This window comes from Lissotriton vulgaris, chromosome 1_1 (assembly GCF_964263255.1).
Source record: "Lissotriton vulgaris chromosome 1_1, aLisVul1.2, whole genome shotgun sequence".
Taxonomy (NCBI): Eukaryota; Metazoa; Chordata; class Amphibia; order Caudata; family Salamandridae; genus Lissotriton; species Lissotriton vulgaris.
In genome coordinates, this window is record NC_141685.1 from 1,383,931,366 (window position 1) to 1,383,949,525 (window position 18,160).

General features: G+C 45.0%; 1 protein-coding gene across 2 annotated transcripts in view; it reads left to right on the forward strand.

Annotated features, from left to right (window-relative positions):
• The window catches only part of SLC13A1 (solute carrier family 13 member 1), a 309,760-nt gene that overhangs the window by 173,190 nt on the left and 118,410 nt on the right, over positions 1-18,160 (forward strand). For both annotated transcript variants that reach the window (XM_086966833.1, XM_086966838.1), the window contains one exon: positions 9,833-9,990. In XM_086966833.1, the coding sequence (XP_086822959.1) occupies positions 9,833-9,990 (158 nt within the window). The remainder of the gene's footprint in view (positions 1-9,832; positions 9,991-18,160) is intronic.

Consider the following 18,160-nt stretch of genomic DNA (forward strand, 5'->3'; position numbering starts at 1 on the left):
GCAGGGGTGGCTGGGAGGTGTTGTCCAGCGTGTGCCGTTACCCTCACGGCAGGTAATGGCAATGTCCCTCAATGCTGGGCGTTGCCTTCACGGCGCTAGTGCGCAGATTCTGGCTCCCCTCACTTCTGCCGGTTTTTGCGTCCAGTGCTGCGGGAGGCTGTGGATGTTTGTAAGCGCCTCCAGGTGCGCTGTACCACATCACATCGGTCGACGGAGCAGGGGTGGCTGGGAGGTGTGGTTCAGCGTGTGCCGTTCCCCTCATGGCAGGTAATAGCAATGTCCCTTAACGCTGCCGTTGACCTCACGGCGCAGGTGCGCAGATTCTGGCTCCCCTCACTGCTGCCAGTTTTCGCGTCCCTGATAATTCATTTGCAGCCTGCTTGGAAACCCAAGTACCTCTCCTTCAAAATGTATTATGCAGCTCCACAGCAATGAGCCATATAAAGACAGGAGCCACTAGCATTCTTGACTCATTTTCTACCAAGAACCTGCAGTTGGACGAGAGTTCCATTATGCCATTCGCCCCTATGCCGCAAACCACTCCCAATACCGAACAAAAGTGAGGCTTGAAAGGCTGAAAAAGTTACCACTGACTTGTCGTCTACCCTCTGAGATTTCAGCTACTAAAACCTGCCAAAATATCTGCAGGAAAGTGCAGGAGAGAATGAATAACAACTGATTCCCTAATTAATTCCTCATTGTTGGAAAGTGGATTATTAGTAGGGTAATTGTATATCTTCCATTGGCAATAAGGCCACTAACACAGTTTAGGGCTCAGAATAGGTCTTATAAAATTATTCCTATGCTCAGCCCTTGGTAGCTTGGCTGCGAGCAGGAAGGCTTAACTTCAAAGACAGGCATGTAAAGCATTTAAAAACACAATTCCGTAAATAATTAAGACACAATACAAAATAAAAATCCAACACCAATTTATAAAAATAGGAAATAATTCTATCTTTAAAATGACATAAAAATGAAAAAAATCTAATGTAGGGAACCAGGGATATGCATTTTTAAAGATGCAGAACTTTCTAGCACATAGAAACCTACAGCACCTTATCTGGACATCTGGTCGTGATAGACCGGGTCAAAGTCAAAGTTTTGAGCTGACCGTGATGGAGCCCTGGGTGGCCACCCCTCGCGGTAGGTCTGGGTCAAAGTTTTTACCTTCTGACTTAGAAACTTTTCTGGAGCCTTTCTTCCTGGGGTCTCTTGAAGCTCTCGGCCATTCTGGATTCATGAGGGTCTGCTGTATTGCCTTGCAATGATCTCCCGGTCAAACTTAATGAAGTCCAACCTCTGGAGCATTTTAGTGGGACAAATCAAGAGTCCAGGCGTACACGCGGTTGAAGGCTGGCGGCCTGGCTTTCAAAGGTACTCCCGGTCATCTTTTTTTTGTTCGGACTTAGAAACGTTTACAGAGCTTTTTCTCGTCGGGTCTTTTGATGCTCTTCACCAGGCTGGATTCGGTTAGGGTTCACCGGCATTGGATTTCGACTACTCCCGGTCAAATTCTGGAAGTAGGACCTACAGAGCTTTTCAGCGGGGCAAACCTGGAAGGCAGGCCGACTCACGGTTGAAGGCAGGCGGCTTGGTTGGCCAGGTTAAGCAGGTCCCCTTAAGGAGCTTTTTTCCAAAGGTGTTCTAAAGTTCTCCAACCTTCTAGAACTTCTTCCTGAAGTTCCACAAAAGGGTCCCAAAGTGTCTCAAACTCCCTCCAAGGGTCTGGTAGCTCCAAGATGGTCCTTGAAAGTTGAGGACTTCAGTACCCACTATTCACTTGGACAAAACACTTACAAATCCACTGGTAGTTCTCCAGGTTCAAGATTCTTGGTGGTGATGTTCCGGGTGAGCTCTGTTAACCTGTAGCTTGCAGGGAGTCCACTCTTTAATCATTTTTACAGCAAGGTTGTCCACAGGCTGTAGTTTCAGATGGTGCAGAAGGTGGAGTCTTCAGAGTGCAGGCCTTAGGAAATGCACATCAAACTTCCAACATGGCCCGTCTTGCTTTCTTAAGTTTCAAGCAGCACTTCTGAGGGGCTCTGGCTTTCTCAGATACTTATTCCAATTTCTCCGGGTCAAGCAGGAGGTTACTCCTGTCCAATGGGCTGTAGGGTACCACCCAAAGGTATGACCACTTTCAGAATGGGGCACTATTTTGTCCCAGAGTGCACCAATTCTTCCAGCAGGGAGAGAAGAGCTGGCTAAACACACCCCTAGGATGGCTAATTTACATAGTCTATCCCCATTGCATCTGCTCATTTCTTCCTTAATCTTAGCATTTGGCTTAGGGTCAAAAGAGTGGAGGGCCAAAAGAGTGGAGTTGTAAATGGCCCTTGTATCTTTTCTTTCCCTTAAAGTCCATGGTTTACGACTCCTTCCCTTGCTCTGGCATTCCTGTGTACCAGAACAGTGCCCTACCTGCAGAGCTGGTTAACCTCAGGGGCTCGAAGCCGGGCTAATCCACTTAACTCTGACCAATCAGGACAGACCACTGGAAGGCTGAATCTGGGCTTAGAAACAAGAGAATCTTACAACTTCTTGTATGTCCATTTTAGGACAAATTCAACAATATCATATTGTTGAGTTTATTAATACCATTCTGGGGAGTCTTTGAACAGTACTTTTAGCCTTCTCTTATCAAGAGTTATTAGTTAATACCTTCTTGCCATGTTAACCTATGTGGCATGGGATTTGCAATGGGAAAAATGACGTGGGCCATTTTTCCAGCATCCAGGCTTATGAAAACATATTTTATCAGTACTCTACATATATCTACAGGACCCCCACCCCAGAAACACCTAGGGGAGACCTTAGGGGTTCTAAATATAAAAAGATATTGCAGATCCTCCCTCCACGGTGCTCCTACCACCAAGGTCGATTTTGGGCAGCACTTTATCACAATGTGGGGCGTGAAATGTGCCATTTCACTTAACCTACGGCATATAAAACTCATTTTGTAAGGGTCCTCCTTTAAATACCTGATCCCCCACCCCTGGGATATCTAGGGGATACCCTGGGGGTACCTAATATGCTCAAACATTGTAGGTTATCCATTTTAAGTGCCCCAAACACCAAAGTAGAGTTTGGGCACAATGTACGTTTTATAAGCAGTCTTGCAACACAGCCACTTTTAAACTGACCTCAGGCTTCAGCAGGGCACACATGCAAGTGCAGAAGGGGCTGCTGGCCTCTAGACTGCCATGCCCTATTATGTACTAGGGACTGATAGGTAGTTTCAATATCCCTGCCCTATTATGTACCAGGGCCTTAGAAGGTAGGTCATACTAATCACAGGAGTACCCCAATCCATAGTGTAACCTAGTGTATGTAGGTGTTTTTACTGTATTCTAAATGTGTCTCTTTCAGCAAAGGACTGGCCCTGGGCCTAGTTAGGCAGAGCCAAGGGTCAGTCAGAGTCAGTTACCACCAGTACCAGTCAGCAAAAAGTTGCCCAGGTCCCAGGATGACTTTCCAAGACTCATTCATTGTAGTTCTCAGGGGTCACCCCGTAATGCTTATTATTTCAAAACATTTCTACATCCACTGCAACTCGCTATTAGGAAGGGATGCCCTTGACACGCCCCTTCCTAATACCGATTCGCAAACCGTATCTTGCAAGTTGGTAATAGATCACCGAAATAGGGTTAGTACATGCCAAAAAGCTCTTTGGCGGTTGCAAGCAACCCAATTCTACATTTGCGACCGCTAAAAATGGTCGTCCATGTGACCCTGAATTATTTAAATGTGTTGGTTTTAGGGGGGAAATGGTTGCAGATGAAGTTGTGCAAATTCTTTACATTTTGCATTTGATTAAATTGTAAAGTTTGTGAACTCTGCCGAGTTTCAATTGTGGGCTCTGTTTCTTTAAAAAAAAGGTACTGGGGAAGGGACTAGGACACTGAGGTGAATGGTAGCACATACTAAAATTGGGGCAAGGGACATATGGATTGGTTGAAGGCAACTGTGGATGGTAGCTGTTTGAATCTATTGAGTACTGGCCTCTGGTCCTCTGGGCACGACTGAAAGCTGCAGTAGAAGTTGGGTACTGAGGCGCTGGGCACAGGATGTTCTCTTTGGCTGCACCCTGTATCATGTTCCTGGCTTACACACAAGAAGGACTTGCTGACCGGGTACTGGAGGCTGGGTTTCTAGGGCCTGGGCAAAGCCTTGGCCACATGCCTATTGGGTACATGTACAAGCTGCACCCAGCATGTTCTAGAGACTGGGAGCCTCATTATGAGGTATTTGCGCAGATGCCCTAAGTCAAAAGAAAAGGGCAGGAATTGTGCCATATCTATGAGTTACAGCGCATTCCTGTCCTTGCCGCTGTGCTGGAGCACAATAGGCTACCATGCGCCAACGCAGGTACCCTTGTGCCATGGTACAAGGGTGGCTGCGTTGTAGGGGTGATTATTTTTGTGCAGGAAGAGGAATCTTCCTGCATTGGAGGAGACGAGAAATAAGGATATGTCTCCTCATTGAGCCTCCCTAACACGACCCCTGGGGTGGTGTTAGAATCTGATGCATTCCCAGGTTTACGATTCCTCGTAAATCTGGGATTGCTTCAGATTGCAGGGTGTGGCGTGGGAACACCCACAGCAACACCCATGGAGCAACCCTTTAACACAGTGTTCTGAGTGAAATGGGCACATATTTACAAGGCCATGAAAAGCCATGCAAAGTGGCTTTGCGTGGCCTTGTAAACCGCAAATACCTTGTATAGTGCTCCACCGGAGGGTCAAAATAGTGATGCCCTTGCAGTGAAAAAGTGCTGCTAGGGGCGACGTAAATTAGGCCCTGAGTTACTGTAGCCAGGGCCCAATGCATGCTGCAGTTACAAGTACTTGAGGCATGGATATTCAGCAAAAGGTCTTCCCAAAGGCAATGAATTGTGGATGGTGAGTTTTAGGGTACTGGGTGTGGTCAATGGCAAAGCATTGTAAATGTGACTTACAGATATTTTCAATACCATTATTTTAGGAATATCGGCCCCTTAAAACAGTTTTCGAAGTTTTTCATGTTTTTCTTGTAACTCATCTATTGTTTTTTACCCTAGAGAGTTCTCCTCCCTCATGAAAAAGTAGAAGGATTCAGAGGGACTTATTTATTGGTGTTTGGGGTGCTGTACTCCATTCCACCAAGTCAGCGGAACGATGTGCTCTGGTGCCCTGGTGGAGTAAAGCCTGCTGCATTTAGAGATGGCAGACATCTCTGTGTGTTCAGCACAGCTGCCACCATGTTCAATGCACCTGAGCGGGAAAGTTTTAAAAAAACTTTATTAGAAATTTGTTAATGAAAAACTAAAAATAAATGGCCAAGAAATGCTGGAAGTTTTATCCCAGTGTGTGGCAGTCATTTATGTGTTTTCCTATTCAGGACGACTGGTCTTTCCCTGAACAAGGAGGAATGACACAGAGCACCTGCGCTAAATAAGGTGGATGACCTGAGGTACTTGGACTGACAGCCCAATGTCAAACTGTCCACAGGTCAAAAGTTTCCATTGGCAGAGCCACCAGATGCTCCACTGTTGGAAACTTGATGATTCCCTGGACTCTAAACAGAGCAGGGAAGCTGCAAGTTTGGCAGCCTGGGTACACGCTGCTAAGTTCTTGGTGGCGTGTCATGTCTGCCAAACACTAAAGAAGACCTATGTCTCTCCTGGATTGGGTCAAAACGGGTCAGACTGGGTTGGTTTGCTGCATTTTAAATAGGGCTCCTGATTAGATGATATTTGTTTTGTTGACATTTCCGTCTGTATTTAACCATATTTTTTTTTCTCATTTTTTCTGTATTTATCGATTTTTATTTTGTACTTTCTGTATAAATGAATCTACAATGGGTATTTTTTCACATTTATTTAACTGATAAATGTATACTCACATTTGAATGTCCAAAAGGTTTCAGCAGTATACAGTGCAATAGCGTTATCTGAAAACACTTGCATTGTAGAATAGCATAAATAACGGTAGATCTGCACTGTATTAAGCTTAATTTAGAAATCTAATGTGTTTTTTAATCTCCCCTACCTCTCAATCTGTACACCTACTGACCCGGCGCTCATGATTAACAGTAGAAAAAAATATCCAAAGAAGTCCTTTTTTCCATATCTTTTCTGTATTTAAAAATAAATACAGACAGGAAAATAAATAGTTTTCTGTCAGTATTTATCTGGAAATATTTGAAATGAGCCTGTTTTAGAAAAGAGCAAAAAGCTACATGGAAGCAAATCATTACAAAATGTAGGTCACATCATATGTTCTCATGCGTCGTGTAGTATGGGTATAGTTCCACTTTGGACATTAGTATGGCTTCTTCTTTTGTGTGGATCTCTTAGCATGTAGAATGCAGTTTTGCGACTCAGAGTTTTCTGTAGGTGTGGGCCTGGGAAAAATGAGTATTGAGGCCTTCTCCGACAACTTGTGAGCGTGTTCAGTGGGTCATGTGTCCAGATGTGGTATGTCTACCAATAAGGATTGGTTTTGGGATCCTCTATGATGGGGACCCTGTGGAGTGCTGATGTACGCAATGAGTTGGTCCTCCTTGTTAGGGCTTGATTACGGATTGCACAGTACTGGCAGGGCAGTATATATGCAGGCAAAAATAATGTTACTATGCGGTATGGGTAATTACCAAGTGGTACTGGATTTGCTGGTAATTAAGCCACATGTACTTCCCCATTCCATGGAGTTTAACACATACATTTACCACCTGCTTTGAGCAGGTGATAAATATATTCTTCAACTTCTAAGTGGCGTTGTGGGGTGTAGGGAGGAGAAAGTGGGGAGTAGGAGATGGTTGGGGAAAATAAGTTCTGGCAGGGAGAACTTTGTATGCTCAACACTGCTACTAAAATGGTGAAAGAGGCTGGACTGTTGCTGCAGATAGAGTTGCATGCACATTTTAACAGGCAGACATAAAGCCTGGTATATTCAAATGTGGTGTTGCAACACACAGGATATATGGATGTGGGAACACTGGCCCACTCACAATCAGGAAGAGCAGAATACAATACAGTAAATCTGCTCTGCCTGACTCCTAATCAGGGCCTTGGTATGCAAAGTACTCTCTACTGGCTTTGTTTTGTTTTTTAGGGCTGTGTTTCTAGAGAGTGGTGAGCCCTGTGGTCGTCATCAACAGCAGTAATAGGGTATTCAGTGCATTGTTGATCAGTCTTAGCATGCAGGTTATTGTCTGCCGGGTGTGGGTTTTCCCCGTGGCTGGAACAAAGAAGGTAGTTTGGGTCTTTTGATATTGCCCAACATTTGGAAAGATAGCATGTACCTGATTTTTGTTTCTCCTTGGAGCATTTCGGGCCTGTTTTCAGGCACCATATTGCAATTCGTGGTTTCCATAAATTCCGTATGGTTTGTGTTTTTAAAGAATTATGTGGTTTACATATTTAAATAATCTAATGCCAATGTGTGTATTTCTTTTAGAGTTCACTGTTAAATAGTCTGGTGGTAAAGTGAACCATAACTTGATGTCATGGATTGATAACATATAAATGTCTTACCCTTGATAAACTTGTGAGGCCATGAAAGCCAGTTCTTTTTCATGATCAGCATGGGAGAGTATGCCGGAAGAACAAAATTGTATTTGGTATTTTCATATGTAAATTAATCATGCAATGGACTAACTAGTTGAGTGATGTAGCAAGGTGGAGTTGCGTATTGTAAATGTTCAAGTCAGTAGAGGTCTGACGGTCATCCATGGTCACCTTCCTTATGCCGCTGCCTGGGTGGAATCCTGATTTGATGTTCGGAGAGTAGTTTCTGTTCCTCAAGGAATGCAGAGAGCTGGGCAAAGCTGATGTTTCCATGAGTTTGACCAGGAAAGGTCATTTGGGGAAATGTCTAAAGCTTTACTGGGTGCTTATTTTTCTATCACATTTGAACAAAGCTGAAACCTTCCACGTGCATTGATGTTCTCCATGGGTGACAAACATGGAGCTGTGTGACATCGGAGTTATTTACTAATGTAACGTGAAATTCTTAGTTGCCAGAAAGAATGTGATCTCTGCAGATCAGTAGCAAAGCCATATAAACTAATTGACTGCCAAAGGTGCTGTTCGCCAAGCATATTATACATGCATTAGCACAGGGTAATTTACAAATATTTTTTGTTAATCTTTTAAATGAACAAACTATGTCACAGTTTCTCGTCACTTTAATGGAACATATATCGGCTGGTATCTTAAGTAGTTGGTTGGGGCAACCAACCAATCACCATGAGGTCAACGCTAAAGTTGTCAGTCATGGCTCATTATAAACTGTGTTTTCCGACGGTACGAACATGGCGCATTAGATATGAGATCCACACAAGATTAAAATGGTCGTCTGCAAAATATCATTTTTGGAATAGAAATTAGAAACACAAAGGAAGAAACTGGAGGAATGGAATTATAAGGACAAGTCCCCAAATTGAAATAAGAAATCCTCATTAAAACCCGTGCCTGGGAATATTCAAGCAAGAGAGAAGGCAACGTTTGTTATCAAGTCTTTTAATCTAACTCGCCTTTTGGATTATTACTTAAACCACGTGGTAGAATAGCCACCGCCACCCATTTTGTACATCTCGACAGTATCTAGAGGATACCCTGTGTCCACAGTATAAGAAGGCAAACTTTTCTCTGTCGGTCCTGAGGAAGGTGGTACAAGCCCACCGAAACGTGCGTCGACCTGGCGTGAAAATTCACAATACTATCTGTGCTACCTCAGTCACAGAAAAAAGAGATTGTTCTGGTTGTAAAGTGAAGTGTGTGTAGATGCATGTATGAGTGATGTGTGTGTGGTGATAGGTGTGTGTCAGTCAGGGTGTTCTTTTAAAAAATGTGTATATTTAACCTGAGAAATATAAATATGATGAGTTGAATTTTAATGTTTATATGACTAAAAAGAATAATGGATTAAAGATTGAAAATATATAGTAAAAAAGAAAAAAAGTTTTTTGATATATTTACAAAAAATCAATAAAATATTGAAAATAATAAAAAAAAATAGGTGTACCTGTGTTGATCTGAAGGTCTCTTTTCAAAGTATATGAACAATGTCATATGATAAAGAATATTGAGGCCACGAGGGAATTTAATTGTGCTATTGTTGATACTGTCCTCTCTTTTCCCTGGCCCTAAAAATATATAACAGGGGGTCCCAAATTTATGCTGTGTCATTATAAACTGTGTTATTAGCAACCACATCTGAGAGCTCTGGCGTTGAGGCTAAAGGCAGTTTGCTTGTTCAGTGGGAAAGACATTTAAAAAGAAAAGTAAAATAAAAATGTACTTACCCACTCCGCTGAATAGCCTCCTCCAGTCCTCCTTACAGCCCCTAGACTCTGGTGGTCTCTGCAGCAGTTGAAGTCTCCACACCAATCCAGATGCTGCTTTCATGCTTCTGATAATGTTAAACAGCATGAGAGCAGCTCCAGAATTGGCTGCAGCAGACTGCCTTACCAGCCAACTATCTAAGACAGCTGGGCGAAGTGGTTTAAAGTGTGCATGTCAGGCTGGCTGTCGCAAGACAGCCGACCAAAGTGACATGCACATTCTAAACTGGTGGAGTGAGCACCACTCCCCCTCTGCCATTCAGCAGCAGGGACCCCGCCACCAAACACGGCTGGCCGGAGAAAGGGAAAAATCAAATGGTAATAAATGAATTTTATTACCATTTTATTTTCCCCCTTTGCGACACTGGCGGAGACACTCCTCCGTCCCAATAGAGGAGCCGCCAATGGGATGCAAAATATATGCCTCATAAAAACCTTAAATCAAGCACCCTAGACTGCACATGCTCATTTGCACCTCTTTTACAAAGGTTTATTTAATTTACAGATGCCACCTACATCTAATGGGAGAATATATCGCAGCCGGAAGGACCATATGATGTGTAAAGCCATGTGCCTTTGCATCGCCTACTCTTCGACCATTGGGGGCCTGACCACCATCACGGGGACATCCACCAACCTCATATTTGCTGAACAATTCAATACGTAAGTTCAAACTTCATATTAGCGCCATCTTAATGTTTCTCCCACTGACAGTGACAATTATGTCCCTGCATGATAAATCTATGTTTTAATTTGCGCCTTTAATATCGTATTATCATGAGTCAATAACGTACCATTTTTTTTTTACGGTATTCGACATTTTCTCATCGTCACAGAGCTTTGGAACATTAACACATTTTATAAGACCATTTTTTTCACAGGAACATGTTATTTTATTTGGTGGGGGGTGAGGGGTACTTCACTGCAAAAACAACATTTGTGTGATATTGTCTCCGAAGTATTCTTTACCCAAACTTTATAACCTATGTCATCTTTACAAAATGTTTGTTTTGAAAAAAAGACACAAATCTTCGGGAGAAAAAGTATTCGTAACTTCGCACACCCCTATTAATTTTGTAAAATAGATATGATTCAAAAACAAGATCAAGCTGAACAGTACATTTATTAAATGCAAAAAATAGTAAGAACATCACCAAAATAACAGGTTAAACTAAACACACATTTCAGGAACACTTAGGGATATCTTTTTCTTTCTGTTCCTGTCTTATTTTCTTTCTCATGCACCATCTTTTATGATTTCAATGAGAAAACAAATATTATCTTGATTAAATGATCACTGCCTTTAGTTTCCAGGAGAAGACACTAGATCCTTCATCAACGTCTTCGTTGTAATGGTGTGGAAAAATATATAAAATACATTTGGCTACTAGCTTTTTTCTATGTCTGAACCTTTAAGAAAACATGTTTGGGATTACTGTGAGTTGAAACGGCAATGGCGCATACTGGGCAATATTATTATTTATTCTCCTTGCATTCGGCTGTCTGTCAAAGTGTGCAATATTGACTGCGGTAACAGTGCTTGTGATGGTTTCTTTCAGAATTTTTGATCCAGTTTGAAATATGTGCTGAAAGCTCGATGGTTGTGGTACTAGATCTTTCTAGCATACTTCCCTGTTGATAATTGGAGCCTACATCGAACAGCAGTTGCCCCTTATGCGGACCTTATGCACAGCCTATACTTTAGACAAAAACATGCTAAAGATAATGTGCAGAATCCATAATGTACCTTTTCCCTTCTCTTCATCCTTACTACATGACGTTTTCCCAAGCTGAAGTGAAGCATCCTGCTGGCCAATACCCATTCTATGGGCGTATCAAAAAAGTCTCAGACAGTTCCAGCAGAGTTCACCTTAGCAACTTGCTGAGATAATCTCAACTGAGGTTAATGTCTAGTCTTGGTGGCAGGGTATGTTCTTTTTTTGCTGCATCTTGTTCCTGTTCACTGGGGCATTTAGGAAAAATTAGTAAGCCAGTAGGTTTCTTAGCTCGTTTGCGATATTTCTGGTGCTGGTAGTAGGGCTTTAGTTTATGGCAGCTATGGGACGCAGTCGGTGTCATGGACTAAGTTCTGTGGAATTCTAGGAACACCCAGTCAGTGAGCTTGGTAGCTTGGACAGACTTGGGCGCTTTTGATCTGTGCCCATCTGTTTTGTGCAGGCGCCACCCTCTGGGGTCACACAAGAATCTGCTATCTTTGTATGTGCATACTAACAGATTACATGGAATGATGCAAAGTCTTTCTGCTTCTCAAATTTTATTCAAATGCTTCTTGAATTTTATTCAATTTCTCTCCTGGTATGTAAGACTTCTGAAGACTTTCTTTTGGTGATCTTTTTAACCCCTCCCATGCTGGTGACGAACCCCAGACCTCACACCCGCGATGGGCGTGTGCTGATGACGGCTGGGGTTCGTCACGGCCTCGCCGTGTTCTTTTGTTTACCGCACAGCGGTAAAATCGCAGCCGCAGAGAAGGGGTTAAAGAGAATTAACAAAGTCTTGAAAGCAGAGATTTTTCAATGAAACTCCAACAAGTCATTTTCCCACTGGCGCTCCAAGGAGAATTACTCCTGTTAATACAGCTCCACTATGCAAACCTTCACATGCAATGTTATCAGCGATCGTCAATGTTTATGGTTTGCTGTTGGGGAACGAGCTACCTGCTTCTACCACTTGACGTGAAATTAGTTCCTATGATTTTTACGAAGGTAGTGGCTTCTTATAGTTGGGTGTCTGTTCAATGGATTGCCACTGGTTCACCCAAATTTGTAAGACACATTAATTTACTGATATTTTAATTTTCCTTCCATTTTCTTAAGTGGGGCCAAGTAGCACTTTCACTGTAGGAATCTCCAATTATGGAAATGGATAATCATGGAGTTAGAGAGACATGGTACATTAGTTAGTTGTGCTAAGCTACATTCAGGCTCTTTTGTTGACCATCACCTAACACAATGACTGGCATGGGGCGAGGTTTATGGATCTCATGCTCCTGTTTCCACACCTTTGTGAATAATCAGATGCAGCAGAAATAAGCTTAATATAACTTACCCAAGGGTGGGCCTATGGACAATTCCCATGTTTCGACTGTAATTCATGCCAGGTGGCCTTTGGTCCTGCACTGGTGCACCTCTTTGCTTACTGATTTTCAGGAGAGTTAATTGTTCCCTTCAAAAAAGTGAACTTGTTGCTATTTCCCAATGCAATCCAGGACGAGCACCTACACGATGGACCTTTGACCCTGTCACCAGGTAGGTCACCCCCTCAGCCGCCACATGGTCCCCCTGTGCCGCCGCTGCCAAGCTGCCCGCTGTGCCACCTGTGATTGCCCAGTCTGGTTTCAGTTAATTTCTGAGCCTTACTGTCATCTTTGGTTTTTTTTCTGTAGTCTTCTCCTCTTCTGTCCCCGTTTCCCCTAGTGCCCGTGCCCGACCCCCCCTGCCCCCACCCGCTCCCCTCCCTCGCTCTTCCCATCGCTGCCACCCTGTGGCCCCGCCCCCCTGGTAACCCATTTGCCACCCGCTCCCGCCTCCCAGCTGCTCCTCCCTCCCTTAGCCCTTCTTATGGAGGTCGCGCAGCGGGTGTGCCGCCGGCGCGCCAAAGGCAATCCCGTCTGCAACCGTACTCGCACAGCGCCAGAACCCCTGGGCCCCGCCGAAACCAAGAAACCCGACTGAGATACAACACCACCACCCTCCACGCACTCAACACGGCCGACCAGCTGCCTGCTACCAAGCCACTCCGAAGTGCACCTACGGACCCTTCTCCAGCCAAACCTGCAAATTCACCTGCATCCTAACCCACGTCCCACCACCCAGACCAGGCAACAGCAACAACCACCTCAAGTGCATCCTGCTCAACACCCACTCCGTCCGCAAGCACGCCGCCCAACTCTGGGACCTCCTCGACACAACAGCACCAGACATCGCCTTCCTCAAAGAAACCTGGATGAACGCCTCCTCAGCCCCCGACATCGCCATAGCCATCCCGGACGGCTACAAGATCACCCGAAAGGGCCGCGTCAACCAAACCAGAGGAGGAATCGCCATCGTCTACAGGAACACCATCGACATCACAACCAACTCCGAAGATGCCCCCAATCACCGCCGAACAACTACACTTCCAGATCCACACCGACCCCAAGACCACCCTCAGAGGAACCCTCGTCTTCAGACCCCCAGACCTACTCACACAATTCAGTGAAGCCATCGCCGACTTCATCAGCCCACACGCCCTCGCCTCATCAGACTATATCCTTCTAGGGGACCTGAACTTCCACCTGGAAAACAACAACAACAACACCACAACCCTGCTTGAAAACCTCGCCAACCTTGGACTCAAGCAATTGGTGAACACCGGCCACACGCTTGACCCCGTCTTCTCTGCCAGCAGCCATGTTGCCTTCAGCCACTCCACCGGACTACACTGGACCGACCACAGCTGCATCCACTACACCTTTGAGAAGATCACATCCCACCACCACCCACAACAGATCCCCCAAAGATTCTGGAGCAAAATCACCGCAGACCAGCTAACCACATCACTGAGCCAAAAACCACCCATCCCCACCACGAACACTGATGATGCAGCCCGCAACCTCACACATTGGATAGTCAACTGCGCCAACACCTTTGCACCACTGAAGAACCCCCCAGGCAAGCCCGGCAACAGGAAAACAACATGGTTCACTGACGACCTCAAAGAATCAAAGAAATCCTGCAGATCCATCAAGAAAACCTGGCGCTGCGAACAGACGACAGAAACATGACAGCCCTCAAGAACGCCACCTGCAAACATCACCAGTTGATCCGCCCCACCAAAAAGACATCTTTCAAAGAACTGCTGGACAACAACACACACAACAGCAAGAAACTCTTCAACATTGTAAAAGAGCTCTCCAATCCCAACGCCAACAGCAACGACATCACACCGTCACAAGGCCTCTGCAAATCCCTCGCCACGTTCTTCCACCACAAGATCGCCGATATACACAACAGCTTCGGTGCCCAGACTCCCCCCCAGCAACCGAACCAACTCCCCCTACAGCCATCCTCAGCGCTTGGACTCCCATCAGCACCGAAGACACCGCCCACGCCATGAACACTATCCACTCCGCTTCTCCTTCCAACCCATGTCCACACCACATCTTCAACAAAGCTGACACTATCATCGCTCCCCACCTACCGAACATCATAAACACTCCCTCGCGTCCGCCACCTTCCCAAAGAGCTGGAAGCATGCAGAGATCAACGCCCTACTGAAGAAACCCACAGTGGACCCCAAAGACCTCAAAAACGTCTGCCCCATCTCTCTTCTTCCCCTCCCGGCAAAAGTGATCGAGAAGATCGTCAATAAACAGATGACCGCATTCCTTGAAGCCAATGGGTCCTTCAACCCATCACAGTCTGGATTTCGAGCAAACCACAGCACCGAGACTGCCCTCATCGCAGCCACTGATGACATTAGGACCCTACTCGACAACGGGGAAACCACTGCCCTCAATTTCCTAGACCTCTCAGCCGCCTTTGATACAGTTTGCCATCGCACCCTAATACCCGCTTCCACAACGCCGGAATCCAAGACAAAGCCCTGGACTGGATCACCTCTTTCCTCTTCGACAGAACCCAGCGAGTCCGCCTCCCTCCCTTCCGCTCCGCAGCCACTGAGATTATCTGGGGCGTACCCCAAGGCTCATCACTCAGCCCAACCGTCTTCAATATCTACATGAGCCCCCTCACCAACATCGCACGCAGACATAACCTCAACATCATCTCATATGCCGACAACACCCAGCTGATACTCTCCCTCAACAAAGACCCAGCCACTGCCAAACTCAACCTCCAGGAAGGAATGAAAAATGTCGCTGAATGGATGAAACTTAGCCGTCTGAAACTGAACTCAGACAAGACGGAGGTCCTCATCCTCGGACCATCCTCATCTGCCTGGGATGACTCCTGGTCGCCCGCAGAACTAGGCACTGCACCGACACCCACTGACCACGCACGCAACCTGGGATTCATCCTAGCCTCCTCTCTCTTGATGACCAAGCAAGTCAATGCCATCTCATCCTCATGCTTCAACACCCTGTGCATGCTCCGTAAGATCTTCCGCTGGATCCCTACCGGAACTAGAAAGAGGGTCCCCCAGGCCCTCGTCACCAGCCGACTTGACTATGGGAACGCACTATACGCAGGAACCACAATCAAACTTCAGAAAAGACTCCAACGCATACAGAACGCATTCCGAACGACTCATTCTCGACATCCCCCACCACAGTCACATATCAGCACACCTGAGAGACCTGCACTGGCTCCTCGTCAGCAAAAGGATCACGTTCAGGCTCCTCACCACGCACACAAAGCGCTCCACGACATAGGCCCGAATACCTCAACAACCGCCTCATGTTCTACACTCCAACACGCAAACTCCGCTCCGTCAGCCTCGCCCTCGCCACCGTCCCACGGATCCGCAGAACCACCGCAGGAGGAAGGTCATTCTCCTACCTGGCGGCCAAGACATGGAACTCCCTCCCCTCCCACCTACGTCTGACCCAGGACCACCTCACATTCAGGAAACACCTCAAGACCTGGCTTTTCGAGCAGTAGCGGCACCCCCCTCCCCCCCAAGCGCCTTGAGACCCTTACAGGTGAGTAGCGCGCTCTACAAGTGTATTGATTGATTGATTGATTGATGAAAGCCTACTTCAACAGGTAGAGGGAACGTTTTTTAAATTCTCTTGCCTATTTAGCACTTCAGATTGGGTCTTGGTTGGAGGTGTGCAAACTTGTGTATTGGTTTTTAAATTTGGGGAACAATCTGCTAGAGTAGTTTTGTGGTAATTTGTTTTGCACAAAAAGCACTTTCAATGGGAGAATTTACATCACAAAAAAAGTTTCTTTTTCTCTTAAATAGAATGTTTACATGTCTGCTGCTGGTTAATCTGAAGGGATGGATTTATTTGCTTCCCAGTACAATTTAAATCTCTAACACTACTGCACAGAAATACAGTAATCTCTGAGGTAGATGGCATGTACTTCCAGAGTTGATGCGTCTCTGCTGCATTTCCATTATTTTCCATTGTTGCTTGTGGTCTTGTAAAACATCAAGAGGGACTTAGGGAGAATGATGGTTGTTGCTCAAATAATGTACATTTCTGGTCCATTCTAGTTCTCTAAGATTAATGTCGGTTGGATGTATGACGTTACAATGCATACTTTTACAACGCATACCTTTACAATGCATTTTTTATAACGCAACATCCATTAAAACGCATTCCATTACAACGCATGCCATTACAACTAATTTTTAAAAACTACCTTTACAACGCATTCCATTACAACGCATACAACAAATCGCGGGGTGCGTACCCCGTGATTTTTTGAAAAAAAAATAATAATCTGGGGCCTAGGGGGTCTTTGTGGGACCCCCTGAGCAGGCCTATGGGGTCAGGGTGATTCTACCGTGACCATTTTTGAGTTCTACACGTTTGTTTTTCTGCTTTCCTGTGCCTCAGTCAATTTCTGTTTTGGAATGTTGACAGACATTGGCAGCCAATCAGCATGCAGCTCGCGCACACAAAGGTCCGAGCACGTACGCGTACTGTGCGCGCACGGTACGGTACGCGTACGGTACGCGTACGATGCGCGCCTACAGATATGTACATTTTTTCAAATTCGATTTTCTCAACAACTACTGGAGGGATTTATGCCATTTAAGCAAAAGGGCGATCTGCAAACCGAACTCTACCTCTCTGCCAAATTTGGTGTAATTCCGTTCAGCCGTTCGGACTTTAGCCGTGTCTAATCGTCCAATGGAAAATAACATTGGAAAAACACGTTTTGGGACCCCCTTTTTTTCTCAGTCCCCACTTGACGAATCCCCCCCAAAACTTTCAGGAAAGGAGGGGAGCGGAGCGGGCCATCTTCTTTGAGAAATTCGCCAAGATTCATCAACAGGCGCCAAAGTTATTCCCAATAGAATGTTGCGGATTTCCTATGGAAACTAGGTCCTAACTATATATACCTACTGGCGACCGCCAGTAGGTAATATATATATATATAAAACGCCAACAATTCAGAGGTAAAGGCACTGTGGTAACAAAAGGGCCAACTACATCCACAATAACTGAAGAACAACATCTTGATATGGGGAGTTCTAATTCTGATATCGCTTCAACATCAAGCGAGTCAGTGAGTTCAAATGATGACCTAGCTACAACTGGCCTCCCATTGCCCATCTTTGAAATAGATGAAGAGATGGGTTTTTTAGTGGAAGAGAGGTTGCGCACTTTGCGACCACGCCAAAAGAACACAACAACAACCGCAGAAACAATAAAAGACGGGAAAGGAGAAGGAAATGCAAAGAAAGGAGGATGGAACAACAACAAGAAAACAAACCAGACATGGAAAAAGAAAAAACAGAATTAAATCAATCCATTGTAAATCTGTCGGATGTGATCTTAACAAAAGCGGAACAACAACTTCTACTATTGGGTCTCAATTTCTGCCCTGAACAGAACTTTAAATATGCTCCCACTAGAGTAGATGTATATCGCTTCATCCGGAAACTTAAATTGAAAACATTCTTTGCATTACAGAAATTAAAATCTACTTCTAACAAAGACACAAATATTGGCATGAACAATATTGAAAGTATGGCACAACTTACTGCCTCTGATGTACCACTATTTCTTGACATAAATGATTTAGACAATTCAACTAACTCTCAACCCTTGATCAATGATGGCGATACCAGCACACAAAAAAGATTAGAAAAAAATCCATGTGGTTCAAAAAGGTGCAGGTATCACGCCATT